Raw genomic sequence first — 21668 nt, 5'->3', positions numbered from 1 at the left:
AGGACCTGCCAGGTTGTGGCTATCAGGAGCTTTCCTCGTGTAGCCTGACCCCCATCTTGGGATGCTCTGATGCAGGTGAGACAGCCAGGAGCACAGAGAGGGCAATGAGAACCCGGCTACAAGAAGTGTTTGCAGGGTGAGACAGCAAAGTGCTGACTGAGAGCACTGCTGTGTGCTGGGAGTTCCCCTGAGTGAGAGCACAAGAAAAAAAGGGAACGGGTACTGAAACAAACAACAACAACAAAAAAAAAGGGCAAGTTCAAACAGAAGAAAAGAAATAATTTGTTGTATGCAGATTCAGCTGTGGAACTCAATATTGCAGGATGTTACCGGGACGACTGGGTGAGTTTTGCAGGATAAGTGGGTTGGAAGTCATGGAGAGCAGGAATGTTGGGTCCTGTGTGGGTCAGTGCTTGCAGAGGGATGCAGTCTGGCTGCGGGGTGTCAGCAGATATCTGGGCTGTGTGGTGATGGGACCTCCAAGCTCTGATGGCCCTGCTGCTATCAGGGGTTTCCTGTAAGGTCAGGCATTGCTCGTACCCCCAGGCAGGATGCAGCAGTGAAAATCATCAAGAGCAATGAAGACTCTTTAAATAAAGGAAGAGCCCCAGTGTGACCAACTGCCGTGTGACTGTGCCCATAGAAAATTGAGCTGCCTCAAATCCAGTGAGTCACAAGGTCAGCAAGAGGTGCCCCTGTGCAAAAATACCCTACGGAACAGTTTAGTCCTTATGGAGCAGGCAGGGATGGGGGGGAGCTGCAGGGAGAAGTGCCGTCCCCCATCCCATGAAGTTGAAATGGAAAAGGGCCATCTGGGTGTTCCAGGCTGTAACCACGGCCCTGCTGGCAGCAGATGTGCAGGGAGGTCACAGTTCTTTGCTCCTGATGTAATGAGTGATGCGTTCAGGGCTGCAGCTCCCAGCAGGGCGGGTGGCCGGACTTTAGCATGGGAGAAGCCCCAGGTAGCAGCAGGGAGGGGGAGCTGTGTGATGCACATGGCTTTGGAGATAAGAGTGGGAGAGCAGCCCAATGGAAGAATTCTTGAAGAAACAGCTCCTTAAAGAACCAGGGGAGCAGCACTGCCTGTGTGAGCAATGCACCCCATGCACTGCACCACTGTCAGTTTCAGCACACGGGGAGAAAGTGCTCTGGAACCAAACGCAGCTCTGGTCAGAGAAAGCGAGGCTTCCTGCATGCAATCTGTCTGCAGCTGGAGCCCTGCTGTCCTGAGCACGCAGCAGGTTGCAGCTCTCCTGAACCGTGCATTGCAGGAGCTGGAACTCGAGCCGAGCAGCTCATCTCTGCCCAAGGCTGTGCTTAAAGCCCAGCACCTCTGGGCTCTGTGCTGCAGCCATGGGTTCCGGGCAGCACTGCGTTGTGATGCTGTGGTTTAACCCTCTCCTGAGGGCAGACACACAGAAATGAGCACACACGGTTTCAGTAACAGCATTTGGGCAACCTTCTGTAACATGGCAAGGGGGGGGGGGGGGAACCCTTTGTTCTAAATGTGACCTTGGACATAGGAAGTGCTTGGGGGTGAGGCAATGTGTTGACTTAAAAACACTTCACAAAACAAGCATATAAGTACACGGGGAGGTGGGATTTGAATGCCTAGTACTGCATCCTCAGACTAATCTTGCCTTAAAATGTGTGAAGACAACTCCTCCCCCAGATGCACCAGCAGTGAGGTGCACGGAGCTGCAGGCTGAGGCTGCGTGCTGCCCAGAACAAGGCTGGCTGTGCCCTACGGGGCTCTGCAGACCCTCCCTGGGGGTGCTTTGTGTTAACTCCCGATCCTGGTGCCCCCCCTTCAGCTGTACTGAGCCTCTCCCTGCTATGTGCACAAAGCAGAATCTGGGGGCACCTCCAGACTGCTGAGAAAACGTGTGAGCAGACCCAAGCGTGCCTCGCTGGGCTGACAGGACCCGGATCTAAAGAGAAACAGCGAGCAGCCTGGACCCGATGCACAAGTTTGGGAAATTCACCACCTGAGATGCTTTCCTCCATTCTCGTATTTGCTCACGGCAGCAGCGTTTTCCTTTCTGCACCGTAAGAAAGGCTCGGTAAAGCAGTGACGGTGGGCCGGGTGATTTGGGGCTGACTGTGGGACAGGACCCCGCCGCGCACCTGCCGTCTTCTCTCTCACCGAACCCATTCGCTCCTTTGTACAGCGGCCGGGGCAGCTCCGGGAGAGCCCGGGGGAGGGGAGGGGACGGACGGAGGCGGCTGAGTTTTGGGCGCTCGGAGCCGCGTTCCCACGCGGAGCCCCGGATCCGACCCCCGAGATCGCCGCAGGTCTGGAGGAGCGGCCACCTCCCGGCGCACCCACTCGCATCCCCGGACACCCGCGGCCCCGCACTCACATCCGGGGCCGGCTTTACTAATGGGAGACGTAATTAACCCGGAAAAAAAGCGACGGCTGAGCCGCGGGCACACCCCCTCCGCGCCCAGCCTTCCTCCGCGGCTCCGTTCGGCGTGCGCGCAGCCCCAACCCCGGCCATGCGCGGGGCCGACAGCACAGCGGCGGTGCGGGGTGAGTGCGGGGCTGAGGGGTCACGCTTCGGCCGCGGAGCTTCACCCCACGCGCGGATGGAGGAGGAGGAGGGGGGATCCCAGTCCTTTGGCTTCCCCCGAGCCCTCGATGCTGCGCTCTCGGCTCTGCGCGCAGTGGAGCCGCCTCCGCTGTTCGCCCCGTCGGTCCTTGAGTGGGGAGGGGGCTGAAATCTCCTCGCAGCGGTTGGGAGCATCGGGCAGGAGAGCCGTGCGGGGCTTTGCGGTGGTGGTGCACGTCGGTGCTCGCAGCGAGGGGTGGTGCGGGGTGGGCTGGAGGCAGAGCGGGGTTTGAGGCGCTCGGGATGCGGGGCAGCGCTGGGCGGAGCTGGGAGCAAAAGCGCAGTGAGGATTTGCGCCCCGCGGCTGTTGGAAGTGCGTTCTTCCGACAGAGTTTTTCGGTATGGTGATGAAGTGTATTTTCTTTGCTTCGTGTCTGCGTGTCCTCGTACTCCAGCCGGTTAATTACTTCATTAAGGCACATGCTTGCGCCTAGCAGGAGTTGCTGGGCTCTTCCTGCACCGTCTCTGCGATGTGTCAGCTGCCAGAGAGGTGTTGGTAGGGCGAGAGCTCTGCTTCAGGTAGGAGGAAGTAACGCTGTCACCGCTGCGGGCGCCGCGTGGGGCCCTCGTGACATTCAGCGTCCCGTGTCTCGGATGGCACCGGGACACCAAAGACGGGACGGGAGCGAAATGGGGACGCCGTGACTGCAGATGCGATGGGTTGCAACGCAGGGAAGGGTGCCGGGGGTCTGCGTGCAGCTAACGCTGCCGCGGTGCAGAGTGCGGGGCTGCTGGGGGGTCCCTGCGGCGCAGTGATCGTGGCTGCTCACTGAGCACCGGGAGCAGAAGAGGAGGGGGCGCAGCAAAGTGCTGCTATCATGGGATGCTTCCTGCAAAGTCTGGTGCTGCAGCTGCACGTGAGGTCCTGGAGCCATCGGGAAGCACACGGGGGGGGGGAAAGGGGGGGAAAGGGGTTGCACATCCTCAGAGATGCTGATTTTCTGTGTGGTCCTTCATGTGTTCAGTCCCACTTATTCTCCACCTTCCAGATTTAGTCTTGTGGCCTTCCTATAGCAAACGTGTGCAAATATTTACGGCTCTGGATTTACGGAGTGCTGTGTAAATAGTAAACGTTTAGTGCAAAATGAACCTCTTCCTGAACAGCAGGACCAAATGCCCGCAGGCTGACAGAGCCGGAGCTGCTGCTTTCATCATTTTCCTATGTAAAAGTGAAATTGGGGTGGCTGTGAGCAGGAGGTGATGGTGGAGTGCTGAGAGCTGGGAGCAGCGGGGCTCCCAAAAAGGGTGGGGAAGGGTGGGGACGGCTCCTGCCCTCAAAGAGGGAATCCAGCGCTGTCCCGAAGGCAGTTTGGAGAGATCGTTATCTCCTCTCCTCGATGGGTTTTGCATATCCAGGTGCAACCCGAGGTCAGCTCGTAGAAGGGCTGAGCTGTTTGCATGCTCTGTTAATGAGGGATGGCAAAAGGGAGAGGTGAGGAGCTGCAGCGTGTGTCCTGGGGGAAAGGGGGGGAGGAACTGGGTAATAATCCCCAAACCGACCCCAAAAACCACAGGAGTGCTGTGCCGTGGCCCAGTCCCTTCCAGTGTTGTAGGAATCGGGTTTTTGCTCGCTGCAGGAGGTGATTCAGGAAGCTCTGTCTGATCGTTTGGGTGCCGCTGAAGTCGCTTGGGATTCTGTTTCATGTGCACTCCCTGACCCCACAAAAATAAACCCACACAAAAAAAAAGCAGTGAAATGTGAAGCACCCACACGTCCTTTGTGTCGGGGCAGATGTGCTGTTTTGAAGCAGCCCTCCCCACTGAAGCAGCACCGTTTCCCCCAGCAGAGCTGTGATACCCATCTCCTGTGCGCTGACGTGGGGCTCTGAGGTCTGGGGACAGGTTGTCACCTTTACTCCCACCTCTGCCTCCACAGCTGCACCGCAGCTCTTGCACAACGCTTGCCACTCCACTGCAGCTATTGGGCTCAAAAATAGTATTTCCTCCTTTTCTGCATGAGATATTTTGTTTGTGTGGGTTCCTTCTGGCACCTGCACGAGTCACCTTCCTTTCTGCTGTCCGAACCGCACCAACCCCAGCCTGCATCATCCATCACCACGACTTCTACTTCTGTCTCTCAACCACGGGGCTCTGCTGGACTGAGTGCTGCCCACATCTCCTGCCTGGCACTGGAGCTCTGCTCTGCTCCATGGGGACGTTGGTGCTCACAGCACCGCGGGGCTCTGCCCATAGCTGTCCCTGCTGACTCTGCATCGCACGGCTCGTGCTTCCTGCTGGAGCTGCACATTGTTGGGCATTTCCTGGGAGTGTGCTCAGGCTCTGCGTAGCACGCAGTGCTGCTTTTGGTCAGCGATCCCCAGGGGCCTCGCACTGCTCATTCCAGCCCCTTGCAGCTGCTCTGTTGTCCTATGGGGCAGCACTGGGCCGTGGGGCTGTCACTCAGCACGGTCCATCCCTGCTGGCTGCAGTGCTGGAGTTCTTGGAGCGATGCAGATGGGCTGGAAGCTTTACTTTGGTGATGCAGTCACCCTGCGCTCCTTTCTCATCGCAGAAGCATGCTGGATGACTTCTGTGTTCGCCTGGCAGCTTCCCCACAGCACGAATGTGCAGAGGGAGCAGTTTCATTCTGCTCTCACTGCTTTGAGCCGCGTGCTGTGAAGACCTGGGAGAGGCAGCAGAAGTTGGGGCTGCATTCAGCAGCACGGCGCTCACCGTTGCCACCGATCCTTCCTTGCAGGGTGATGCCAGAAGGAGCCCGGCATGCCGTACTTGGACCGACAGAACCGTATCTGTGGGTTCCTGGACATTGAGGAAAATGAGACCTGTGGCAAATTCCTGCGGCGTTACTTCATCCTGGACACGCAGGCCAACTGCCTGCTGTGGTACATGGACAACCCGCAGGTAGGGCTCAGGGTTGATCCCACCCAGGTCCCCCTGAGGCTGAGCTGTTCCCTGTGCTGTGGGACAGCCAGGTCCTGGGGACAGCACGGTGTCACATTTGTGCCCATTCCACTGTGGTTTAATGGGTGGGAATGCTTTTTGCATGAAGGTTTTTCCCCCATCTATTGCTTTCCAAGCTTGGGGTTGAATTTTCCACTGCTGCAGCCCCATTCGAAGCCTGGTGAGGTCTGTGGGGATGCGTTAGGCTTTGCCTGCTTGGGGCAAAGCCACGTAGTGGTGCTGAGCATGGCCACATCTGGAAGCAATTCATCCACTCCAAGTAGCCCTGGTTCCTCCGCTGGGCTTTCCAAGGAAGCAGCAGCACAGTGGGATTGTACCTATTAGCAGCCCGGTCACCAACAATCCTGAACTCTGCATCTCTTTGCAGTTGCATCCAAAGCAAATAAAGCAGAGTTCCCATTTGCATGAGTTTGGCTGCACCCTGAGCCCCACAGCAGCACCTGACCCAGCGATGCTGACCCTGGGTCTCCTCTGCCTTCTGCTCTCACCTCCCTTCTGTTGTGTGCTTTGCAGAACCTGGCGATGGGAGCAGGCGCCGTCGGCTCTTTGCAGCTCACCTACATCTCCAAGGTAAGGCCTGGAGAGAGGACAGTTGCTCTGTGCCATGCTATCCTGACCTGTTGCCCTCCCCAGGCATCCATTCTCCCAGGGAAGGGCAGAAATGGTGCATCAAGCAACGACCAGCTGGGTCTGCATGGTGTGAGCGTGCTGTGAGCTGGGGCAGCAGAGCCGGGAGGGAACAGAGCAGATCCCTCCATTCTGCTGAGTTATGATTTATAAATTAAGCACAGATGAAGCAATGCTGTGGGGCTGAGCCTTTCCCCACGTCGGAAGGAGCCGCGTTTGTAAATTATAGACGTCGTAGTCTGAGTGGAAATTGCTTTAAGACAACGTTTGGTCACAAACTGCGGGGCTGCGTTGTGCCGGGGGGCTCTGAGTCCCAACTCTGCGTGTGCCAAAAAATGGGGCTTTGCTGGAGAAAACATACGTGAAGCATTACGGACTGGCTGGGAAGGAGGAAGTCTGTCAGAGTAATACCCCGTGAGTGCTGTGCTTGGAGCCCTGGGGGATGTGATTCTTATATAAATGATTCCTCCACTTTCAGGGAGAAATCACTGTTATTTTCCTCCAATTTCTTTAATTGCTGACAAGAGTGACTGCGTTAGTCCAGTAGAAACCTGAACGTTGAGGGCTTTGAAAGCTTCCCAGCGTGTCAACAGCGTTGGTGCTGATCCTTTCCCTTTAATTTGCTCTGCAGGTCAGCATCGCCACCCCGAAACAGAAACCCAAAACTCCGTTCTGCTTTGGTGAGTGGGGGGATGCAGGAGCTGTGGTTGGGGTGCCTCACTACACATAGAGGGGATTCCTGACTGTCAACCCTTTCCCTGGCAGTGATCAACGCTCTGTCCCAGCGCTATTTCCTGCAAGCCAGCGACCAGAAGGACCTGCAGGACTGGGTGGAGGCTCTCAACCGTGCCAGCAAGATCACGGTGGGTCACAGGGCTCCTTTCTCGTGCTTCTGTGCTGTGCTGAGTTCCCATCCTTCCTGAAACGCTGTGCATTGTGCTGTTGGAGGGCCGTGCAGGGCAGGCTGTACCCAGATTCCAGGGCTTTGCCCACAGCCTCCTTTCATTTTCTGCACTGTTCATGCAGCCGTGAAGTGATGGGCGCTGACCCAGCAGCCGCTGGTGTCTGCAGCCCGGCGCTGCGGGCGATGAGGGATGGATGTGCAGCACAAAGCACCATCTGTGCTCTGTGTGCAGCGCTCCATCTGCGTGCTGGGAGCGTTTGGGTGCTGTGTACCCAGGGCACCCCCTGTGTCTTTCCAGCCCAATGCAGGCTTGTGCTGAGACAGGAGCAGGGGTGGCAGTTTGGGTGCTGCTCCCGGTGCCAGGCTCAGCTTCCTCTTCTGTCAGAGACTTCTGCTCTGTGTGCACCACTCGGTTCCTGTGTTTCTGCACTGCGCACGCATGCGGTGCAGAGCACGCGGCTCATGATGGTTGCTGTGATGGTGACAGAGGCAGCTGGGTGCTGCTCTGCTCTGTTCAGCACGAGGAGCTCATTCCTGCAGCACCATTGCACTGTGCCGTGCGATGGAGGCTGACAGGAGCTGCAGCTGCTGCCTGCTGCCTGTATGCAATGTCTCCATGCGTGCGTTGTGAAACTGCTTCCTGCAGCTCCCCAGCACCGCTGTGCAGAGCTGAGCAGGGGCTGGGGGCAGGCAGGCGCTGGGCACGGGGCTGCTTGCAGTGCAGGTGCAGCTGGACATTGCTGGTGCTCAGTGCATGGCACTGGGTGTGCAGAAGCACCCACCCATCTCCTACATCCCCGCAGACGTGCTGAAGCCCGGCCTCATTAGGCAGATGAGCGCACATCATTAAGCCTTGGCTGGAAGTAGAGCGGGGACAATTAAAGGAGCGATTGTCCCACAAACGCACCGGGGCTGCAGAGGCGATGCAGACTCCTGTGGGGTGATGCTGAATTATTCACCACCTCTTCATGTCTGTGCCTCCTGTGAAGCGCTGGGGTGGGGGGCCGCACCCTCCCTAATTGGGCTGTCGGCCCCATTGATGTTTTTTAAAGGGCCACGGCTGCGTTTTGGCTGGGAACACCAATGTGGAGGTGCCCACGGATCACTTCCTTTCCTCCCCTTGCAGGTCCCAAAGGGTGGTGCTGCTGCACCCCCCACCACTGAGGTCACAAAGCCCCCTGCAGTGCTGCAGGCACAGGACAGGAAGCCCCCGGTGGCCTACAAGACTGAAATCATCGGTGGGGTGGTGGTGCACACCCCCATCTCCATCAGCCAGGTGAGCTGTGGGCACTGCTGCATTGGTGTCCCGTGGTGGCGTCCCCAAGGATGGAGTCGTGGTGATGTGTCCAGCCTGTTTCTGCCTGGGAAGGTGTGGGAAGAAGAGAAGCAGCCCAGGATTGCTTGGTGTGTGCCTGCCCTGGCACAGCACGAGGCTTTGGGGGAGGCTGTTCCTGGCCGTGCTGCTGGAGGCTGCTTTGCACTTTTGGTTCTGGAAAGCAGCGCTGTGCCTGCAATGCCTTCCCACTCAGAGTGTATAAATAGCTGCTCTCAGCACCTCGAGCATCTCTGCTGTGTCTCACGCTGAGGAGTGATGAGACGTGGGGGTGTGAGGAGGAGGGCACCCTCTGCTCCCTGCCCATCCTGTGGCACTGCCGCCTTCCAGACCTCAACTGCTCGTGTCGGGGACTGGCAGCCAATCTTCCCACCGGGATGTGGGGATGGGTCCTGCCCTTGAGCCCCATCCTCAGCCCTTTCCTGGCATTTTTTATTTTTTTGCAGAGGAGTTGTTTTTAGGGGCAATACATCAGCTGCTGGGCTATTTTCAGTGCATTGCTGTCTAGCCCAGGGGGAGATGGCTGCTGCTCCCACTGCCATTTCCTGGGCAGGCTCACCATGTCTTGGAGCTGTCCCTGTGCAGTTCAGGGACTGCACTGGGGAGCCCCACTCCCACCACCCTCAGCACACAGCAGCATCACCCACTCAGCTCCTGGGGCGGCGCTGCAGATGTGCCCAAGGTGCAGAAGGAGGTGGTTTGGTGTACAGGGAAGTGGTTTGGAGCACGGGGAGCTGCTCAATGGGGGTTTGCACAGATCCAACAAGGGCTCTGTGCTGCCTGCTGCAGCTTGAAGTGGCTGAACTGCTGCTGGTCCCTCACCTGGGAAAACCAAAGCACCATCTTGAAGGTGCTGGAAGGAGCAGCGTGAGCACAGGGCGGTTGCTGGTTTAACCACACGGTGCCATATAAGGGTGGTGCGGGTGTGAGCCAGCAGTGGCTGCTATGGCAATGTGCAAACCTCAGACTGAGAACGGGAGGAAGGGGCTGGAGGGAGCTGAGCACGGATGTTTGAGCTCAGCTACAATCTGTGCTGGGTGGGGATGCCGTGGTGCTCCTACCTGGGCTACAAGCATCCAGTTTCCAGCAGGGGATATAGCAGCTCGGCCATAAGAACCTGCAGTGGGACTGGAAGGTCAATGAGTCTTTTTGCTGTGCCCAGGACACGCTCTGGTTTGCTCTCCTCCCAGTAACTGTGTGCTCCCATTTGCAGAATGGTGGGGATGGAGCAGAGGGCAGCGACCCGACTGCACACCCACTGCTGCGCCGCTCGCAGAGTTACATCCCTGCCTCTGCCAGCAAGCCTCCCGCCGGGCCACCGGCCATCAAGAGCGGCTTCTGCGTGAAGCAGGGCAATGTGGTGAGTGCTGGATGGGTGCAGGCTGCTCTCTCAGGCTGGGGATGCTCCGGGTGCCTCCAGGGCATCCCTGGTGTGGGGAGCGTGGAGCCCAATGCTGAGCGGTCCCCTCTGTTTTCCAGAGGAAGAGCTGGAAGCGCCGCTACTTTGTCCTCGATGAGTTTTCCATCAGTTACTACAAATGTGAGCAGGTGAGCAGCTCCTGCCCTGCCTGCAGCCGGCCACGCTGGAGCTGAGCACTGGGACCTCTGTGTCCCAATGGAGCGGTGATCCCCAGCACAGCCCCTCTCATCCCACAGGACAAGGAGCCGCTGCGTTCCATCCTGCTGAAGGACATCTGCAAGACCCACGAGTGCCTGGTCAAATCTGGGTAAGGCTTCCATGGAGGAGAAGAGTGGGGGTTTGGCTGCCACCCCTATCCCAAATCCCCTTCAAATGTTGAATTTCCCCTATGAGAACACTGCTGCTCCATGGGGGCTGCGTGGCTCCCAGCTCCTCCAGTTCTCCCCGTGTCCCAGGTGTCGCTTCTTGCTTTCTCCAGACACCCTGCAGACACCTCAGTTGTGTTTTGCTTTGAAGAAACCCGTGTTCCATCAGTCCCCAGGTGCAGGCGAGGGTGCTGGGACGCAGGATATTGCAGCTGCTCTCCGCCCCGCTGATAGCCATCTGTGTGCTGGGTGTGCTCACACGGTGCTTATCTCCCAATGGAGGAGCACAAAGTGCTGCTCAGTGCGTAGCACTGTGTGACAGCAGCACAGAGGTGTTCCTGAGGCAGCTGGGAGCCACGCACAGGCGTATTCCCTGCGCCATCACAGCTGGCTGCATAGAATCTTGGGAACCATTTGTTGGGTGGACGCTGATAAGATCGACCTGGAAGAGTTGCAGTGAGAAATGAACTCAGAGAACAAACCTTGTTAGCTGAAGTACAAATAGAATATATTAATGTAGATGAGACCCTCACCCTGAATGTGTCCCCCTATTCTCCAGTTAAAGGAATGCACATGGACTTTTGCTACCCAGTGTGGCATCACCAGTGCCCCTTTCTCACTGTTTCAGTGACCTCCTGATGCGGGACAACCTTTTTGAGATCATCACGAGCTCCAGGACCTTCTACATCCAGGTATGGAGGGGGGTGGTGGTGGGCACAGGGCTGGAGCCGTTCCCAGTGGAGCTCCTGCACTGGGGCAGGGTGAGCTCTGGGCATTGCTCCTCCTATCCCACAGGCAGACAGCCCTGAGGACATGCACAGCTGGATCCGCGCCATCACAGGGGCAGTGCAGGCCCTGAAGACCCGCCCCAGGGTAGGTGAAACCCATCTGTATCCTATTTGGCATCTAGCAATGATTCTGCTGACTTACAAGCTGCAAAGCACGTGCAGGGCTGTGATCCCAGAGCTCTGCATGTGGCTCCGGAAGCACAGAGAAACCAACCAACATTCGCTCCGTGCAGGAGATCTCCTTCATGCGCTCTTGCTCCATGACCAAACCCGGGAGCAGCTCGGTGCCGTCGCATCCACAGGAGAGGAGAACACCTTGCAAGGCCCCAGCCACCGCCTGGCAGCCCTGGACGCCGGTGCCACAGGACAGGAGGCAGCCCGAGGTGCCCAGCCGGGATGCGGTGTTTGTGCCGGCGCTGACGGAGCGCGATGGAGCTCCTGTGCTGGGTCAGCGCCTGCGGCATCGCTCAGAACCGCAGCACCACAAGGAGAAGTCGTTCCTCTTCGACCTGGATGATGACAGCATCCGGACCTCTGATGTCTGACATTGCCTCTGCCCCACGGCGTGCCCCCTGCATGGCTGTGCGGCATCATTTCTCCCCCAGCACCAAAATATGGAAGACAGTGCGGGAGGCACGAGGGGGGTGAGGCGGCCTTTCCTCTCTTTGGAACAACGTTCATCTCCCTTCTGTGCTGCTCAGTCTTCCCCAGCACAGCTGTGCCTGGAGCAGGAGCTGCGCTGCAGCCTGCAGTGTTGGATGATGTTTCTTGGAGATGGGCTCCATGCACTGCTCGACTGATGGGATACCAGCACACCCAGTGGCATCTAACTGCCTCCTTTTGTACCTGTGGCCATTGTTACATCCCAGTGAGGTGTGCTGCTCCTGGGGGACATCGGTGACCGGGGCTTTGGTATCCTCAGGTTGTTCTGGGGTTTGTTAGGCACCAAAAAGACACAAAGCTGTGCACAAAGCAACAAAAGCTGAGCGTGTAGATGAACCCCGGGAGACTCGTCCAACCGCCCTGCGCTGACTCAGAATGAAAATGAGAAGAACCTTTCTTAGCAGTGTGAGCCGGTCATTTCCATAAGCAAATATCCCCCTGTGGGAGGTGTGACACATAGCACATGGAAAATGCAAGTTCTTCCCATTGGAGTGATTGTTTGATGCCTGTAGCCCAACAGCACGTTGTAGGATGCCATGCGTGCTGCAAGCAGGGCTTGGTGCTGTGTGCACTCAGAGCTGCACGCAGTGCTGGAGCTGAGCTGCCCAAACCTGCATTGCAGCTGAAGGATCAGGGCTGCAGGTGTGGGGCTGCGCTGCAAGCCCAGCAGTGCTGGAGTGCTCTGCAGTTAGCAAGGTGTCCCTTTGCTTTGTATAGTTATTTTCTTTGCTTTTGGTTATTACGCATTCTCTGCTCTGCAAAATCAGCCCCAGTGTGGCAGGGTGTTGTCAGATGGCATTACTTTGCTTTCCCATTGTGTCTGTTGTGACCCGTGGAGAAGCAGCTGCAGATACACTTTATATACAGTGAGGGAAGGTGAATGGGATCCCCCAGACCCAAGGGGGCAAGAGCAGCTTTGTGCAGGAGTGCTGGAGAACACTGAAATGATGAAAACGAGTGGGAAAACAATGCAAATGGTACTGGGAGAATGTTAATATTTGTTATTTAATTGTAGAAACCTCAGTTAGGCTGTTCCTTTTTGCCTTTTTCCTTTGTTTTTGCCTTCGGCTGACCTCTGCTTGCTGGTTTGGTGCTCTGCTCCCTGGAGGTTTTGTGCTGTTGCTCACATTCGCAGCACTGGGTGATGTCGGCGCTCTGACCTCATTTTGGGAACCCATTAAATGATGGTTCCTTTGTGCAAGGCTTCAAACACAGCACCAAGCCGTGTTGCTTAGCAATTGCAAAGTTTCCTCAGGCCTGGGATGGTGGAGCAGAAGCTGGTTGCACAATTAAGGTTAATTATCCAGGAAGGTAACTACCTGTGGCTGCAGCGCTGTCGCAACGCTCTCTCTTCTCCCATTCCCACCCTCCTCATCTCTGGGATAGAATGAAGCATTGGTGGGAGATGTGTGCAGGCTCCGGGGGTTTTGTATGGGATGTGATGTGAGAGTTTGCTCTTTGATATGAAAATGCCCAAATGGTTCCCAGCCGTGCTCCAAGTGCTCTTAGGGCCGGGGGTCCCTCAGCCTGCAGATGGGTTTTGGCTGCAGATGGAACTCTCTTTTGCCTCTTTGTAAATAAAGAAGGAAACCCCAGGTGCTTTTCTAGGCTCTCTGTTGGTGCTTGGTAAGAGGTGAAAGGAAGTGAAGGCATTTGGGGGGCAGTTTGTTGGCACGCAACGGGTGCACGCACCTGATGCCTTCTCCCGATGAGCCGCTTGCTGCCTTTGCTTTCAGAGCGCTGCAGAGGGAGCCCTGCGGGCAACCCCTCCTTCCATCCCCGATCCCCCGCGCTTCGGAGGCGTGCAGGGTTTCATTTTGGAGGTACAAAGAGCTCGGCGGGACGTGGGCTGCGTACAGACAGATGCTATCGGTGAAGCGCCAGACCAAGTGCCAGACGGCGCCCCGGGGCTGTGGGACCGCAGAGCGCTGCGCTCGGGGTCAGCGGGATCCAGGGGGTGAGCGCTGCTCCTCAGCTCCCCGGTCGGGGCTGTGAGAGCCGAGCTGTAATCAGCAGCCGCTGCCCCGTAGGCGTCTCTGCTTTTTGCATGCGGCCGCGCACCGGGAAGGCAGCAGCCAGGAAGTCAATTCACTCCTTTCATTTACAGTGCCAGACGTCCTACAAGGAGAGAACTCCTCCACCCAGATTTGCTTTGAAATGTTTTCCATTAGCCTCGCTCGCAACGGGAGTTAAAAGCAGGGAAGTTCACTTTATGTGAGGATAAAGTCAGACCCCACGCTCGTGTCATCTGATTTCTCATGCAATACAACTCTGTGGCAGCTAACGAATGTAAATTTCTGTATCTGTTTGTTATTAAGTGGAGATAATAACTGAGCTTTTTTTTTCCCAAGCACTCAGAAGCCCTTTTAATTTCAGAGCAATTAAAAAAAATAAGAGTAACTATCACATATTATGACTGAAATCCCAGAGAGAGAATTTTATGTGGGAAACTGCAGAGCAAAGAAGTTCAGATCAGAAGGGCCGAATCCCTGCAGCCAGGGAAGCTCCAATGAATTCTGCCTTGCTGAGGGCACAACGAAGGGTATCAGCAATGCCCCGGGTCCCCCTCACTGCAGTTAATGACAGCCTCGCTGATGGAAGGAATGTGAGCTCCTGCTGTGAGCTGGCAGCTGCCGGGCTGAGAACACAGGGAGATGTTAATGATGATGGGCTTTTACACACAGGATTATTATTTTTTTTTCTTTCTGGCTCACAAATTAATTTTTTTTTCCCACCATGGGCTCCCCAGCCCTGTTGTTCCACTGGGCTGAAGAATGTGGTAGGTTTATAATGAAGGCTCCCCCCCCCACCACCTCACCCCACAGCCCTGAGACCCGTTCAAAGCTGCCAAACTCAGATTACTTGTGACCTAAATGGGATATAAATCCCATTCCCCAGAGAGGAGGAGTTGTTGCAACAAACCACAAAGCAAAACTGGAACGGGCGCCATTAATTCCCTGCCAGGCTGAAACCTTTTGCAGTTCCACAGGACAGAAGTAACACCAGCAGAAGGCAGCTAAATGCAAGCAGGTGGAGGGTGCTCAGTTTGCAGAACTCCATGAGAATGGAAAGTATACATCTGCTGCGTTTTATGTCAAATCTTATTGGGCTTTTGCATATATGGATTTTTGTGTCTGGTTCTGGCTGTCTGTGTCTTGCTGTAGCTTCCCTTTCCCGTTTTTATTCAACTTGGGAAGTTCTCAAACTGCAGCTGGCAGAACTTCCTCTTTTGTGTGTGTGTGCAGTCGCTTGAGGCCTCTGCTTGTTCCAGTACTGCATGAACTCTGTGCCATGCCTGAAGTCCTCAGGTTCTTTTATTTCCCAAACCCATTTCTCTCACAGTATGTGGCCAGTTTTTCACATCCCAAATTTATTCTGGCTTTTCCAGCCTGAAAGAGAGGAAAGTGACATTCTTCAGAAGGGTCCAGTCTCTCTGCTAGATCTTACTCAGCTTCAACGTGCAGCAAATGCGTGTGGGCATAAGCAAACAATTAGAATTTGAGCTTGTCACTTCCCCTCTATAATACTGTTAGGTTTCAGCTTTAAATGTCTGCTAAACCACCACACAAAACCACAGGCTGGAGGCCTGCATCTCTGTCTGTAGTGTACTAACATCAAAAATAAGTGGAGTCAGCTCTTTCCAGACTTTATTAATTTGACCACTTGTGTTTGCAAAGTCTGAGTTGTCAAACTTATCACTTGAGAGGAAAAAAGCTCAGATTGTTTTAAACCAGCAAAATATATACCCAATTTTGTGTCCAACGTATGTACAGAGGAATTAACAAGAACAACTGTTCTGCAGATTAAGTTATAGCTTTGTAAATCCATATTTGTGCAAGGCAGAAGTCCTCAAGTGGAGTTTGTTCTGATGCTTTGAAGCAAGAGGAGGAGTCCATCTCCAGCGAGCTCCAGGGATCCACTCTGGTTCTGCTCAATACACAGTGCACCAATTGCTGCCATCGCTGGGCATCAGCCCCCCAGTGATGAGGAGGATCAGATCCACAAACCACCAGATCCCGAGACCTCCCAGAGTCAGCAGCTTCCCCACAGCGGTGCCCGTGTGGCCGAGGCAGAAGCGATCCACACCAAAGCAGCCCAGGAAAAACGAGTAGAGCAAAGTAGTGATGAAGTAATGGCCGGTGTACCTGCAACGGGTGGCCGGAAGTGGGTCGGAGGGGTGGGCAGACAAACTCTGCCCGCCACCCCGGGGCTCCCTGAGCCCAGTTCCGGCTGTGGCTCACTTCAGAGAGCCCCTACCTGACGCAGGGCCGGCTGCCCCGCAGGAAGCTCCGCGGCTCGGCGCACTCGATGCCGTCCAGGGCCCGGCACTGCACTCGCGTGTGATCCACATCGCCGTGTGCCTGTCCGCCGAACTGGGCGGGGAGCGGAGGGGGGGGGCACTGAGCTCAGCCCTCAGCCGGCCCCCGCCGCCCCCGGCCCGGCCCTCACCTTTACGCAGCCGTGGCCCAGCTCCTGCTGCGCTGTCGCGTTCCCGCCGTGGTCCACGGGCTCGTCGCACTCCACGAACTCCTCGGGGCTGCGGGGGAGGAGGAAGCGGTGAAGGGCGCGCCGCGGGGCCCTCTTTCCGCGCGAGGCCCGGCCCGGCGCTCACAGGTACGTGCAGAGGACGAGAGGCGCCCGCGGGTCGCTGTAGGCCCAGGTGGCGGCAGGCGGCTCTGGGCCAGGCGGCTCCGGCTCGCTGCCGTTGTGCGGGAGTCCGCGCGAGGCGCCGTGCAGCAACAGCAGGTTGCCGAGCAGCAGCACCGCCTGTCCGCACAGCAGCGCGTAGCCCAGAGGCCCGCCGCGCCGCGGCGCCATGGCGGCGCCCGCTGCTAGGAAACGCCGCTCCCGCCTACCCAGCCCTTCCGTGCCCGCCGTTTCCGTCGCTCTGCCGGCAACCAATAGGAGAACTCATTCTTAGCTCGAGAGGCGGGAGACCGTCGTCAGCAACCAATCAGAGCTAAGCAGGAAAGAAGGCGAAGAAATGCGGAAGTACACATAGGCCCGGAAGCGATTGAGCGCTTCCGGCGTCGCGATAGCCAATCGGAAAAGAACGAGGGCGGGACGAGGGAGGAGCCCGCTTCTTTTAAAGCGGCCGCGGCGGTGTCAGGGCGTGGTGGGGTTTCGGTCTGCAGGGCGTGCGATCCCGGCCTTCTCGGTTTGTGGGTGCGTTTCCTCAAGGTGTGTGGTGCTTCTTTACAGAGAGAGCGGTGAGGTGCTGGAACAGCTGCCCAGAGAGGCCGTGGATGCCCCATCCATCCCTGGAGGTGTTCAAGGCCAGGTTGGATGGAGCCCTGGGCTGCTTGGGCCGGTGTTGAATGCGAAGGTTGGTGGCCCTGTGTGTGGCAGGGGGTTGGAGCTCCGTGATCCTTGAGGTCCCTTCCAACCCTGGCCGTTCTGTGTGCTGTGGTAGGAGTGTTCCTCAAGGTACGTGCTGTGGCTGCTAGTGTGGAAAAGCAGGACCTGTGCAGAGCTTGTTAGAACCCCTGCCTGCCCAGGCTTGCTGTCAGCTTGCTGCAGGTAGGCTGGTGGTTGGTGCTTTTCCCTGGTGCTGTGTCAAACAGCTCTGGCCAAGCATTCTGTTTTTATTGTTCATCATAATGCTGTGTAGCATGGGAAACACCTTTAACCAGTGTGGGCCAGCTGTCCCAGTTCTGCCCCCTCCCAGCTCCTTGCATGCCCCTACCTCCTCATTGGTAGAGTAGTGCAAGTGGCTGAAATGTCCTTGATTACCATAAGCCCTGCTCTGCAGCAGCTAAAATACCAATGCGTTACCAATGTTATCATCCCTATCTATTTGTTTTGGGGTGGATTTCTTTTTGGTTTCTGCATGCAGTCAGAATTAAATACACTTAATTACGTTCCAAATTTCAGAGCGTGAAGCAGGTTGGGGAACTGCAATATCCTCCCTTCCACTGCTACTGCACAGCCCACCCCACTTGCATGATGCTCTGAGTTTAGCAGCAGCAGATGTGGTCACACAATGGTCCCACCTGACTCAGAATACAAAGCATGGCAATGGCCATCCTGCTGGGTCCCACAAGGGTCGTGAACCTCAGGCACTAAATAGACATAGGGGCAACTGCAGTTCCCTCAGCTGGGATTTTCGTGAAGGAGAAGCACTGACCTGTTGGAGCACATCCAGAGGAGGTTAACAAAAATGCTTCAAGGGATGGAACACCTCCCTTGGAGGACAGGATGAGTGAGCTGTGGCTCTGCAACCTGGAGAAGAGAAAGGTCCAAGGAGACCTGAGAGCGACCTTTCAGTAACTAACAGGGGGCTGTAAGAAAGAAGGGGACAGACTTTTTAATAGGGGCTGTTTTGACAGGACAAGGGAAATGATTTCATACTAAAAGAAGGGAGATATAGACTGGATATAAGGAAAACATTATTTTATGGTAAGGGTAGTGCAGCACTGGCACAGGTTGCCCAGAGAGGTGGTGGTTGTTCTGTCCCTGCAGACACCTGAGTTCAGCCTGGATGGGGCTCTGAGCATCTGATGGAGCTGTGGGTAACCCTGCTATTGCAGGGGGGTTGGACCAGATGGCCTTTAAGGGTCCCTTCCAACTCAGTTGATTCTATATTCCTATCTAAAACATGGTGCTGTAGGAGCTACCAGAAGAAAAATAACTCTGTCTCAGCCATAACAGAGGCTTCCAAGTGGCTCTATCAGTATGTTAAAGGTTGTGTAACGCAGCTGTGAACTCACTGGGGTGTGACTTTGGAAATGTCTTGAAGATAAATGGGGACCCAGTGCTTTCAGTGTGCTTCTCATTAGTAGGCAAGCATCCGAGGCAGTCAGCTGTGTATCTCAGCTCCCAGTGCCCCTTGTACAGAGAGGTTGACGTTGGGAGACCCCTCTGGCCCTTCTCTATTATGCTCAGAGCTGTAGAGGTCGCTCTTTAAGGGCTTTCTGAATGAAACTTGGGGATTAACTGAAGAGTGCTCAGCAGTGTAAAGGCAGAGGGTTGGAGATGAAGATCCTGCTCTTCACCCTCTAAATCTGCTGCTGTCTTTCTCCCTCATTATCCTTCTCCAGAGGAATACCAAATTTGATCTCCCCAGCGATTTGAGGTCTTTAGATTGGAAATGCCAAGCACGCTTTGAGGCAGGTACGTGGCATTCATTACCTCCAGTTTGGAGGCTGGGCAAAGGATATAATTTGATAAGAATGTACTTGGGAAACAGAGCCATTACCAAGGTTTGTAGGTGGGATCACTCAGCTAGTGTTAAGGAGGGCACTTCCTAAGCCAGCTGGATTGTTGCTGGTGATGTCAGGGAAGTCCTGACTGCATCCAGAGTCTTTAATCTGTTTTCTTTGCAGTGTTTATAAACAAATGCCATGCACATGGCGTGTGGAAAGGATGTGGAAGCAGCAGGACTGAGGTTGTAGAGAGAACATGACACGTCTGACTTTGCTATTTAAAAACACTGTTATAAATTTAGCTGGTTTAGTTGGAGTCCTTGTGGCCTTCGGTCTGACAAAGATAAATGTTTGTCATTCAGTGAGAGAGGGACTGCAATGCCCAGTCCTACCAGGGGGGTTTCTTTTCTTGCAAAGTGGAAATAACTGACAAATGGCCTTTGAGGAATTAGTTCTGTGTCTTCTCCCATCCCCTTGCTCTCTGCTTAAGCACAGGACTCACCTAACTGCAATTTTACAATGTCTGTTGTCTTCTCCCAAAGGCTCAATGGTCCCACAGGTATCCATGTAGTCAAGATCGATTGCAGAGCTGGCAGGTTCACATTTGGCCCAAAAGATGTGGTTAAAATCCTTCCTGCCTTCTTTCTGGTTTGTTTCTGCAGTTTGAAGCTTTGAGGTGTGTTTCTGTGTTGCAGGGCTGGAACAGCAATGCTGAACAACAGGAGAAGTGCAAAGGAGATGTGCACAGCTCTTGCTAAATGCAAAGCTGGGAATCTCATGCCCCTCAGGCAGGAACCACTTTTTCATGGGATGATTCACATTTGTGTGTTATTTGTACAGTGCACAGTGATAACTGTGATCCGTGATAAGATCATAATCCCTGGGAAGCCTTATGTACCTCAGGTAAGGTATAAGCCTGGCTTATGAGCAGCACTGGATATTACCTGACTCAGAAGTCATGCACAACTTCTATGGGGGTTGAAGATGTACATCCTGTATCCCACGTGGTGTTTTTCCTAACATCAGGCTGGAATAAAATTTTCTGCCTTACCTTGCAGAATTATGTTACTTATTGCGCTGGCTTTCTGTCTCCCTTTGTGCTGTGGTCCATCAGAGTAAGTAAAACTGGCTTCAGGAAGCGGAGTTGTTTCCTCCCTCCCACAGGAACAGGAGGTTATCTGCCTGCTAGAGGCTCCAGGGAAAGAAACCTGAGTCAGAGGTTGTCTTCCTCACAGCTCTGGAAAAAAAAGGCTGTAGATTTCTGGGCTGTGAAGGGCCAAGCAGCCTTGCTCCTTAGCCATTCACTGCAACAACAGCAGAATAACCCTCCTGTACCTTCCAAGAGCTCAGCATTAGGCCAAAAGAGAAGGCTTGCTCCAGTTGGTCAGCTGTTTATTCACGTGCATTCAAAAGCCATTTTTAAAGCAGCTATCAGCCAGACCCATGAGAGTGTGGGTGTGTGCAGGCAGACGCTGTTTGTACTACAGCACGCTCTGTCTGCTATACTGCAGCTTCACAACCTGCTCAGTGACGTGAGTAATTTATCACATGCTGTTTATTGCCACCTGCTCTCAGAGGAAGGCACTGCACTGTGTTTTGGAGAGGTGTTTAATGCGTGGCTGTGCTGTCAGAGGCAGTCACAGATGTGATGCTCTGAGCGGAAGGCAGTAAACTCTGACGGTGTTTCCTTCTGGAGTTTATTTCCCTTGCTCACCTGTATCATGTGGGGTCAGAGCAGCATGCTAATGTGAAGCTTTATCTCCATGTGCTTCACACTGTAATGCAGGTGATTGGTTTTTCTCTAAGAAACGGAGGGCCAAACTCTAAAGCTGGATTCCAGCAGTCCTTGCCACAGGAGGAGGTGGACAGATGTTCCTCCTCAATCAGCAGAACCCTTCCAGAGCCACGGTGCTGCTCCATGTGGCTGAGCTCAGCCCAGCCCCGTGCTGCAGGGCTTTGGTGCTGGGCTCTCATTCCAGCAGTGCTGCTGTGGGTGACACAGTGCAGCTCTCATCAATGCCACCACACTCCTGCCCTGCAGCCTGGCTGTGTGAGCATTTCTAAGCACTTTCTGTGCCAGATTTGCACAGCTTCTTAGGGCTGTGCTTCAGCCATTGCCCACATCGAGTTCAAAGCTGTTGCTGCTGTCAGCTTGTGGGGGCAGCTCTCAGACACGTTGATGCCATCAAGCAGCCAGTTGAGGGCTTTACCTGCATTACAGCGTGAAGCACGTGGAGATAAAGCTTCATATTAGCATTCCAGTCTGATCCCACTTGATACAGGTGAATAAGGGGAATAAACTCCAGAATGAAACACTGTTGGAGTTCACTGCCTTCTGTGACACATCTGTGACTGCCTCTGATAGCACAGCCATGCATTAAACACCTCTCCAAAACACAGCTGAGCTAAATGTAGAACACTGACATCTGCAAGCTTGCTACCCAGCCATATCATACATAAACTGTTTTTTGGGCCCAGCTGTCTGTGTCCTCAGGTGCCTGGAGGAATCCTGTGTCAAAGGCCCTGAGCTCTCCATCTGGCCCCTCAATGCAAGAAAGACATGGAGGCCCTGGAGCGGGTTCAAAGAAGGGCGACAAAGCTGTGAGGGGTCTGGAGCACAGGGCTGATGAGGAATGGCTGCAGGAGCTGGGGTTGTTCAGGCTGGAGGAGGCTAGGGGAGACCTGATTGCTCTCTATAGCTATGTGAACGGAGGTTGTAGCGAGCTGGGGATCCGCCTATTCTCGTGTAACAGTGACAGAACTAGAGGGAATGGCTTCAAGCTGCACCAGGGGAGATTTAGGCTGGTTAGGAAATATTACTGCTCCAAAAGAGCGGTCAGGCATTGCAGTGAGCTGCCCAGGGAGGTGGTGGAGTCACCGAGCCTGCAG

The 21668-nt window shown here is 55.1% G+C and overlaps 2 protein-coding genes across 3 annotated transcripts; one reads left to right on the top strand and one right to left on the bottom strand.

The window, feature by feature from the left end:
- The first annotated feature begins 243 nt into the window (after positions 1-243).
- PLEKHA2 (pleckstrin homology domain containing A2) lies at positions 244-15146 on the top strand. 2 transcript variants are annotated; one of them, XM_048928214.1, is made up of 12 exons: positions 244-342; positions 5311-5474; positions 6048-6104; positions 6793-6841; positions 6927-7024; positions 8192-8341; positions 9612-9758; positions 9878-9946; positions 10055-10125; positions 10812-10875; positions 10979-11056; positions 11205-15146. In XM_048928214.1, exons 2-12 carry the CDS (start codon positions 5334-5336, stop codon positions 11514-11516), a joined length of 1236 nt encoding a protein of 411 aa, XP_048784171.1. In that variant the 5' UTR covers positions 244-342; positions 5311-5333; the 3' UTR covers positions 11517-15146. The 2 variants fall into 2 exon arrangements, with proteins under 2 accessions (XP_048784171.1, XP_048784170.1); XM_048928213.1 differs by lacking the exon at positions 244-342 and adding an exon at positions 2421-2533.
- A 118-nt stretch (positions 15147-15264) lies between these two features.
- On the bottom strand, positions 15265-16509 carry TM2D2 (TM2 domain containing 2). Its single transcript, XM_048928215.1, has 4 exons — positions 16247-16509; positions 16084-16171; positions 15892-16007; positions 15265-15779 (listed from the first exon to the last, which is right to left on the bottom strand). Exons 1-4 carry the CDS (start codon positions 16450-16452, stop codon positions 15566-15568), a joined length of 624 nt encoding a protein of 207 aa, XP_048784172.1. The 5' UTR covers positions 16453-16509; the 3' UTR covers positions 15265-15565.
- Between the last annotated feature and the right edge of the window lie 5159 nt (positions 16510-21668).

This window comes from Lagopus muta, chromosome 27 (assembly GCF_023343835.1).
Source record: "Lagopus muta isolate bLagMut1 chromosome 27, bLagMut1 primary, whole genome shotgun sequence".
Lineage (NCBI taxonomy): Eukaryota > Metazoa > Chordata > Aves > Galliformes > Phasianidae > Lagopus > Lagopus muta.
Note: the sequence above shows the minus strand (reverse complement) of the source record. Positions and strands in the feature narration are given on the sequence as shown.